The sequence below is a fragment of the Pygocentrus nattereri genome, chromosome 2 (assembly GCF_015220715.1).
Source record: "Pygocentrus nattereri isolate fPygNat1 chromosome 2, fPygNat1.pri, whole genome shotgun sequence".
Classification (NCBI taxonomy): domain Eukaryota; kingdom Metazoa; phylum Chordata; class Actinopteri; order Characiformes; family Serrasalmidae; genus Pygocentrus; species Pygocentrus nattereri.
In genome coordinates, this window is record NC_051212.1 from 36,434,211 (window position 1) to 36,444,443 (window position 10,233).

General features: G+C 40.7%; 1 protein-coding gene across 1 annotated transcript in view; it reads right to left on the bottom strand.

The window, feature by feature from the left end:
• The window catches only part of emilin2a (elastin microfibril interfacer 2a), a 25,593-nt gene extending 23,506 nt beyond the window's left edge, over positions 1-2,087 (bottom strand). Inside the window, exon 1 of the mRNA XM_017685897.2 lies at positions 1,780-2,087. Within this exon, the coding sequence (XP_017541386.1) occupies positions 1,780-1,877 (98 nt within the window). The 5' untranslated portion in view covers positions 1,878-2,087. The remainder of the gene's footprint in view (positions 1-1,779) is intronic.
• Between the last annotated feature and the right edge of the window lie 8,146 nt (positions 2,088-10,233).

Sequence of the window (10,233 nt, forward strand, 5' to 3'; positions counted from 1 at the left end):
CATTTGTTTTGTAGTGTTCTCTATTTTTTGAACACCAGTTGATATCCTGTTGTCCTTTGGCTTTCTTCTTCCATATGCCAGTGGATAGTCTTATATCTAATCTCCTCAGAAATGTTTTGTGAAATAATTACTTCAGTTTTTGACTAGATTTTAAATAAATGAAGAGCTGTCTCTGAAACCACTCTTCATTTATTTATTTTATATATTGTATATTACAATATAGGGCTGTGCAATATGACAGTATATAATGTTATTGTTATAAATGATGTCACAACATAATACAATATGCATTTCTAAACTACATGTTTCATTATAAAGAAAGCAAAATTATTCCCGTTTAACTGGATTTAGTGCTGAATACTGAATAAAATCAGTGTTCACAGCTTTTGATAGTATGCTTTAAACTGTAGCACTTCTCATTCTTTTTTCTCTGTTCTACCTGATCAGATGTCTGAAAAAATAAATCTTTACATACTGTGTATCGTGAAAACTTGAAGTATTATATTCCTGCCATATCACCCAGCTCTATTTCAATAGCAAGCTTATTTCACACCTGAGGGAATATGAACAGACATATGAACTAACAAGGTAAAAAAGGTCTGTTTTGGTTTCAGGATCCCAAAATCTGAAATCAAAACAGCCAAATGTAAAATATGTCCAATAGGAGGTGATGAAAGAAACACACCTAATGGACAACCCTCGGAATCACAATCTTAATTTTCCAAGTCAAGTGCAATATGTACAAGGAATTCCTGTTTACTCGGGGGAAAAAAAAAGTTTGGTCCTATTAACTTACATTATATATAGCAGAAGAAAACCTTGTATCTCCAAAATTGTAACTTTACAGGTGAAGGAAAAAAACTACTTCACTTTTAATGCAAGTCAATGGAACCACATATATATATATATATATATATATATATATATATATATATATATATATATACACATACACACACACACACACACACACACACACACACACACACACACACACACACACATATATATATATATATATATATATATATATATATATATATATATATATATATAAAAAACCTCGTATCTCCAAAATGACACATTGAAAGTAAATGTAAAGTCAGTGGAACCGGACGTCCCCCAGCCACCCCCGCCCCCCGCGTCATTTGGGGCTGCCTCTTTTGGTCCATGTATGATAAAATTTACAGACAATGTGAAATGCAACAGTCATGGAGATTGGAGATAATGGAAGCAGCCAACACATGCGCACTGTCTCGTAACAGCACTGAACTCATGTTAACTGATAAGAACTGATGTGACGGCAGCCAACAGCACAATGCAGTAGTCATCGTCTTTATTCGCTTAACGCCACCAGGAGGCCTGCACAGACAACAGCAAACACAGCTCCACAGACTTCAGCCTCACACCAGTAGAGTCGAGCCTTAGTTAAAAGCTTCCTCGATGAGCTAATGTATGAGTACAATGAGCTAAAGTCATCTGCCTTAAGCTTCTGTTAAACCATATCAGGCTGCTTCACCTAAAACCGCCATTCAGCATCAATAAACTAGCATGCGACTACATTCAGATTATAAAGGTGTCACTTTATCAGACCGAGGAACTCGACTCGCATGAGAAACGAGCTTTCTGACTGACGGGCTTATCAGAGAAGAGCAGTTTCCCCGCAGTGAGGTGATCTGGAAAGGCAGGAGGCTCCTTCATGTGTTAGATAGCCTAACAGCACTACAGAAAGCTCGAGGTTGTGCCTGTGTTGGGCAGGGCTGCTCCAGCTGTACTCACTTGTTGCCGTGTCTGCCGTGTCTGTGCTGTGAAGCTGCCGGACTTCCAGCAAAACTCCACAAAAACACAAGAGCTACCAGCCAACCGCTCGAAGACATCGTCGACAAAATCCGCTAAATCCTCATAACCCGCAAAATCACAAGAGTGACCAGAGTCCTGCTGAGCTGAAGCTTCTTAAAGCCTGGAGAGACGAGACGCGTAAGACCATCCAAAGCGACTTGAAGGAAGTTTGGAGGAGCGAGTGAGTGAGGAAGAAAGTTTGGAGCTGCTCTCCAGGGGTCCTTCACTGCCCCTCAAACGAAGAAGAAGTGGGGGCGGGACGAGGAGCTAAAAACACAATAGTTAATCCCTAACTGCCCCTTAGTGCTTTTAAATAAAAAGCACTGGCTTGCTGTGAAAAGCCTGATCAAGATGCTCAACGAAATCTCCCATCACATTCTTCCTTCTCTCATTATTGATTTCCACAATGCAATGCACAACACTATTGTTTACCCACCTTACATTCTTCTTTTTTTTCTTTTCATGCCAAATGTTTGTCCGCTAACTCAGCCCACACTTTCTGAGATAATTCACTTTTGGATCACATGTACAGTTTTTGTACAATGATTGTTAAATGGTGATTTTTTTAGCCCGTAGGAAGGAATGACAGAAATATGTGGGCAAAGGTTTGTACATCCCACTTATGCCATGATGATAGAAGTACTCCTGCATCACCATATCAACCAAGTGATATACCACAGCAATCACCTAGGATACCATAGCAATCATCTAGCAGCACACCAGCAACCACCTGGAATTCCAAAGCAACCACCGACCAACACCCTAAAAATCACCAGTGATACCATAGCAACTACCTAGCAACACAATGACAACCACCTGGAACACAGCAAGCTCTTAAAATACCATAGTAGCTGTCTGGCAACATCCCAGAAACTATATGGGAATTGCTTAGACTGTACCTTCACTGCACATTTTCTTCAGGAAATGTACTTGTCTAGTTTGTAATGGGCTTCACTGGCTGACAAACCTTCTATCATAATAGTATGATAGTAGATTAATTAAATTAATTAAAGCACCTTGGAGGTTAGTCATGCTGTAACAGTCTTGGGCATTACACATCAGGATGATTTGCACTGGGACAGTTAAGTGGACCACTTGGTGTCTTCAGTTATAAAGCTGTTTGCTCTGCATTTCCTTTAGAAATCCAACGCTCATGATTAGGAAATAGTTTATTTTTTTAATAGTCTACATTTGGCCTGTTTTGGAATATGCTGTTTCTGTCTGGCATTGCTCGCTTACCAAAACTTCCAAAAAAGAGCCTGCAGAACCATTTTGGTTCACAGCACATCCAGATGCATGCTGTATCCTTCAACTGGCCACTCGCGTTAAGGGGCACCAACAGTTGTGTCTATATTTTGCTCCAAAAACCTTGCAAGTCTGACTTCAGAGCAGGGTTCTTAAACCAGCAGTGAGTCGGGAAATCACCAAACTGTGCTGGACGCCGGCCCTCTAGCATCTGAAGTGAAGAACCCTGCTTTAGGGACTTGGCTCCATCCCCTTAGATATGAGGTTACAGGCCCCAAGCTAGCCATTCCAAGGTGCCAGACTCAGAGGTACAAGACATCACTAAAACCCTTTAAGTGCAGAAGTGAACATTCTTATATTTACTTCTTTTAGATTTTTTTTATAACTGTGCACTGTAACCTCTTTTGTATTATTCCAATAAAACATAAGTAATTATGTTTTTAAAAACCTGCAATAAGGCTGAATCATAAACAAATGAACAACCCACATCTGGAAGTTGTAATTCTGTAATCATGCTTAACTTCTAACCTACACCTAACCTAATTTTATCATATCCAACACCATCTACAGCCATACGCAAAAGTTTGACCACTTCAGTCAAATTATGTGTTCTGTTGATTTTCTAAATGAAAATAAGTCATACATCTTCTACAGAGAACAAACTTAAATATGACCTCACATGCACATGATATGCTGAGTTTAACATACTGAGAAAAAAGTCCCGTCTTGGCCAGAGGAGGAAGGGTTCCTTTTTTGAGTCTTAGTACCTCTCAGTGTTTCTTCTTCCTGCTTTCAGGGTGTCCTTCCTCTCTCTATCACCCTCGGCTTACACATTATGGGGCCTGTTTAGCAGCTTTGTGACAATGCCTGTTACAAACAACTGCTCAACCAGTCGAACTCACTCAAATTGAATTGCTGTGGCTTGAATGTTGTTGTCATGCAATAAAACTCTGAGTCATTATGGGCGTTATGTGTTGCGGAGTGAGCTGGGCCTTTAGCTAAATACCCCATCATCACCACACAGTAGTGCCATCAGACTAAACAACCTGATGGCTGCATTAAACAGTAGTTTAGAGCAGTGTTTACTGAGTGCTGTCCCAGAGGCCCACACTACACAGCTCTTACTCTTTTTTTCTTTGCTCCGACACTGTGTTTCCCTTGTCTGGTGCTGGGGGTCCACTGCTCTGCACATTTTAGTGCTTTCCCTGCTTCAGCCCACCCACTGCAACTCCGTAGGAGGTTGTTAATGATCTGATTAGTTGGGTCAGGTGTGTTGGGAGCAGGAAAACACTGAAATGTGTTGGGAAATGAGTCATTCCACAAGGTTGGTGCCAAATGGACATGCTAATTAGATTTTTTTTTTTGTGCAAAGAAAATACACTTTTTTTGTGCTCCATGGTTTCAAATAGATAAAACAAAAAAGCAGAGAAACATAAACTCTAATGTGATGAGGTAGAATAGGTTTTAATACAAAACTCCCTGTTATCAAGGCTACACAATTTAACGTAATTTTGTAACAGTAACAATTCATAAAACTGTTTATTTTCTGTGATGAAGTGGACACAAATTGTATCCTTAACAGGGAGCGTCAAGCAAAAAGAGCCAAATTTCCCAGCTTTTGCCCCCACTAAATGCTTAAATGATGTCATTCACGGTTTATACTGTAATTTAAAATGACTGTATATCATTTTTACAAATAAATAAGATAGTATGATTGGGGCTTAAATCAAACCTCAAGAAGGCAGAACAAACATTTACATAAAACAACATAAAATATTTTGTGTTCATGTGCAGATATATATAGATACATAGTTCAGCACAGCAAAGGCTTGATGTTTACTCAGCTTTTATTTAGGACTATTTGAGCACTTGCCTGTCTGAATGGACAATGCAAAAGTGCCTGCGCTCTTAATAAAATTATAAATAAAAACAACTTTTTCACTTGCAGTAACAGTTAATACAGTGTTATGCAAAAGTTTGAGCACCCCTGGTCAAATAGCATGTTTTGTTGAATTACCACATACTAATTGCATGCGTACTCTATAGGAAACACACTTCAATGTAATTTTTTGACCATTTTTGCGTAATGTCTTGCGTAATATGTATTTGAATCTAACATACTGAAAAAAAATGCAAACATGACCACTTAAATGTGCCATAAGTTGTGCACAGGCCACTTTTTAGGTTTACATTTTTTTTCAAAATGAATCATTACAGCAAATAAGCAGTAACTGTGCGTTAAAATGTGCCGAAGTGTGTGTCTCTGTAAAGGAAGTGTAACTTATTCTCAATTAGAAAACCAACAAAACATCTATTTTGTCCAAGGGCACCAAAACCTTTACAGACAACTATACAGATATTTAAGCCTGAAAAATACTCATGGGAATAATGGGATGACTCAAAACACCTAGGTGTGGTATTCTCACCGCATCTCTATTCAGACGTGCCGTTTCTGGACCAGAGTCATTTTAAAGAGTGGAGTGAGTCTCACTGTAGATCTGGTCTCCTATTTTGAGATGTGTTCAAGTTTAATAGACCCTGATTCAGTTTAAAAGCAGCATCATCGTTAGCTAATAATGTGACTCAGGGAAAACACAAAAGAGGTCTTCACAGTGGCCAAAAAAACACTGGAGTTGGAAAACATTCTGGAGCTACGGTATGTCTTAGTTTCTATAGAAGCTCTGCTAGGTCTAGGCCACAGCCTGTTTTAGAGTCAATGGTTAATGCATCATCTACTGTTCGTGGCTGGAATTGCTTTGTTTTTGATCAGGGCTGTTAGATTCCTCACATTACTCCTGCCATGCCGTTCTTCCACGACACCAGCCAGAGGTGGGCTCTGAAGTGAAAACCATCCGAATGCAAAGAGAAATGAGATTAGCCTGCTCAGGATAATTAGCAGCCAAACTGACTGCTCATTAGCGAGGCTGTCCCAGTGTACATAAGCAGGGCTTCTTGGTTTTTGATAGGCACACACAATACTAAACGGAATGCCTTAATTGCAGCCTATCATGATTAATTAACTGAAGAGATCAAAGCCTAAATAATTAATGTGATTAATTGTGCAGCCCAGTAACACACAGGCAAAAGCTACAGGGCTAAACACAGACTGGCAAAATATCTCTTACACAAACCTGATCAAACCAGTGTCAGACATTCAGGCAGACAGACTGAATGCTCAGAAGTATAAAAAGCAAACAAAGCTAACTGATAGTCAAGATATGCAGCATGATGTGGCAGCCTAGCTGTCTGATCTGGACACTCGTGCGTAGGTTGTCCATGTTGCTGAAGCACCAAAAGAGGGCAGTGCGGCCACATGAAACAGAGCCCCAGCAGTGCTAACTGTTGCTGCTGCTTTACCTGACACTGTTGCATCACAGCTCTTGGTCAAAGAGGTGATCTGGATGCGGAACCTAGCAAACTTCTACCTTCTTCTGCTTGTTGAAGGTGGTGTTCCACTGCTCTTCATTCTTCTCAAGTCTACTGTGAGGATAAAGTGAGAAAAGAAAGAGGCTATCAAACAGGATTTCACAGGGGTTTGTGCTGCTGCTGTGAGGGCAAAGGATTCCTGGTAGAATAAGAGAAAAGACTTCATGGGGTGTGAATCATACCGGTTCTCCACTGCTTAATGAAGCTTAATTAATTCAATGAGGATGCTGTTGAACAGCCTGATGAACTCAGACTCTTGTAATATTTATAGAGGTGCTTGCTCTCAACAGCATTTGTGGTTTCTGTGATATTTCCTCTGAAGTGATATTTGTCTCTGTTGGGGCAAAAGGGGCCCTAGTTATATGATTTCTTGACATTGCTTTTATGGGTTATTCTCACAAAACATAACAGAAACTGGGAGCTATGATGCAAAAATGAGAAAGACTAAAACTTTCCTTATTTGGATGTACAATCAGTGATGACTGGCACAGTCATTAAACGTAAAACTGAATGATTTTCCAAGTGACATAAATTATATGCATTATAAAATATAGGACTTAGCATTTTAATCTCATTACTGCAACACACTGACAGCTTGGGAGGTTTCTGTTTTTATTCGTGCCACATTTCTTTTTGTTGTTTTGGTTCAACTTTGGTTAGAATCAAACTCTGCTCTGCTTTAATACCAATATATGCAAATGATCTCTGTTAAGATTGGTGCATGGGTTTATGCCTCTTTCCAAAAAAAAAAAAAAAAGTCATGACTGAAACACTCCTTATAACTTTAGCATTAATAGGCAGAGCTAAACTGCTGTACGCTGAATAGGTGGATATATGCACATGCAATAGTTTTTTGTGACATCACAGAAATGACGAATTTAAACTGAAAGTTTAACAGTGTTTACACGATGCATCAAACTTTAATTTAAAAAAAGGAAGTCGGGAAAATGAGGTCTTCCACAATATGGGCCCTTTGAAGGATTCAACAGGTAAAAGTAACACATAATTAAAAAAATAAGCAAAACTATCATCAGTACTGGTAAAGAGAAACAGACAGGCATTGCAGAATTAGGGTTACAAAAAAGACTTTCTGCTGTAATAATGAAACGAATGCTCCTGTATGATCTACACGGTATGAATATTGTTTATCTGCATGATGACTGATGATCAGCCAGTGATGCACTACGGGATTGGAGGCTGTTTGGTGAGAATGACCGTCTTCAGTTGGGAACAGAATGCTCCCTGCGTCCTGTAGGAAATCTAGAGATCAGAAAATTATTGAAGAACATTTGTTGTGGATGATTCTCTTTGACCAATCATCATCGCGGCAACTGCTCGACTGAATTTAATTAAGATGCTCACATTTAGTCAGCAGGCCAGCTGAGCTCGGAGAAAAGCAGAAGGCCTGGTGTGTGTGTGTGTGTGTGTGTGTGTGCTGGTATTCGATCTCGGGCTTAAGAGCCGCGAGCGTTTGTTGTGCAGCGACACGCCGTTTGCGGTGTTAATAAAGCGAAGCGCTTGTAAAGAACCTTAACTCGCACGTGTGCACCAAAGCTCCCGGTTTTTCTGCGGACCCGTGACTGTCCAATTTGTGTCCAGTCATGCTGGACAGAGGGCGGCGGCGTGTGAAACCCCTCTGCCCCCGTGGCCTGCTGTCAGGCCTGTCAGTGCAGGGTAGAGTAACCTGGCCCTCTGGTTGGCTTTCTGTGTAATTGGCGGCGCGCGCCGCTCCTCGCTCACCGCGGCATAACGCTGCTATCCTGACACAGGATGGCGGTGGGGGCTGAGTCACCGCGGCGATGCTGCTGCTCCTTCTCTGCCGCCAGCACCTCGCCTCTTGCCAGGACTCGGCGCCACAGATTGGCCACAGACTGACCGCGCTCGCGCGCTTCTGTGGCACCAGCCTGCGCCCGCCACCGGCCACGACGTGTCTTTTTGTTCCGCGGCGCTGTGAGAAAGCGCTGTTCTCTCTTTAATGTCTGCTGTTTTGTGTGAAAAATCCTCCTCTCGCTTCCTCGCCCCCTCTCAGACGGAGGAGGGGAGCTGAAACAAACCGATTCAGTTCACCGAAGCCATTGCTTCCTACTAGTTACACGTAGTGAGGAGAAGTTCCACTCGGTTCAGCGGAGCTGCTCTTTCAAACGAGCGATCGGGTCGCTTTGACCCAACTTTCAAACGTGGACGTCAGTTTTGATTCAGGTTATTGGTCAGAACCCTTCCGACTAGCTACCTCTAGTGATGGAAGTTTTGATTCAGTTGGTCAATACGACTCTGTTAGTCTGAGGCGACGTTCGGATTGATTTCGATGAACCGATTCTTCTGAACTTGGCGGTTTTAAAGGGGATTTTTTTACTGACGTTCTACATAAACAGATCGTTAACATGTACATTTGTTCACAGTGGTGGTAAAAGTAATCAGACGTCTGAAAACTCCGAAAAGCCTTTAAAAATATCCCTTACAGAAAGTTATGAGATGTAATTACAACAAACACATTGCCTCAGTGCCTTTGACGCTGATTTATGGTCGTTTTTAAAAAGGTTTTGGGTTCCCAAAGAAAAAAACTTTTCCCCAAAGAAAACAGTTTTTTTCAGATTTACCACAATTTTACCATCATCAACTTTAAATATAGAAACTCAAAAGACATGCCTACACTTTGGATAGTACGGAGCCTCGCTGGTGACATCCTGTATAAATAAAAATAATGCGTGGCCACAATTTAGTAAGACATGGGAACAAGATAATTAAGTTGTGGCCACAATTTGGTAAGGCATAGTATGGTTTCCATGCCATACTAAGTTGTGGCCACAACCTATCTCATTTCTATGCCTTAGTAAGTTGTGGCCACACATTAGGATCTCGTTCCCACACGTTAATAAGTTGTGGCCACGCATTATTGTTAATTATATGGGATGTCACCAGCAGGGCTCGGGTTCCTGTCACCACCACTGCAAAGAGTTGTGAGTCAGTAAGTTTGGAATCACAATTTTAAATCAAACCACTCGAATGATGTTTACATTTCAACAATAAAATAGTGTAAGGATGTTTAAAATGGGTGGAATTCCCCTTTAGTTACCTGGTTTTACATTTACAGCATTTTGCTGATGCTCTTATCCAGAGCGACTTACAATTTGATCATTTTAGACAGGTAGGCCAAGGTGGTGTTAGGAGTCATGCCCAAGGGCTCTTATTTATATGTTTGCCCAGGTGGGGATTGAACCCCAGTCTACAGCTTAGAAGGCAAAGGTGTTAACCACTACACTAACCAACCACCGAACCAACCAGTTACCTGAAGTATCGGCACTATTAAAGTTATTTCCATTTTTTCATATAGCACACCTTTCAGCCATCCCCTCCAAACTACAACCCCAATTCCAATGAAGTTGCGACGTTGTGTAAAACATAAATAAAAACAGAATATGCTGATTTGCAAATTATTTTCAACCTATATTCAATTGAATACACTACAAAGACAAGATATTTAATGTTCAAACAGATAAACTTTATTGTTTTTTGCAAATATTCAGTCATTTTGAATTTGATGCCTGCAACACATTCCAAAGAAGTTGGGACAGGGGCATGTTTACCACTGTGTTACATCACCTTTCCTTTTAACAACACTCAGTAAACATTTGGGAATTGAGGACACTAATTGTTGAAGCTTTGTAGGTGGAATTCTTTCCCATTCTTGCTTGATGTACAACTTCAGTTGCTCAACAGTCCGGG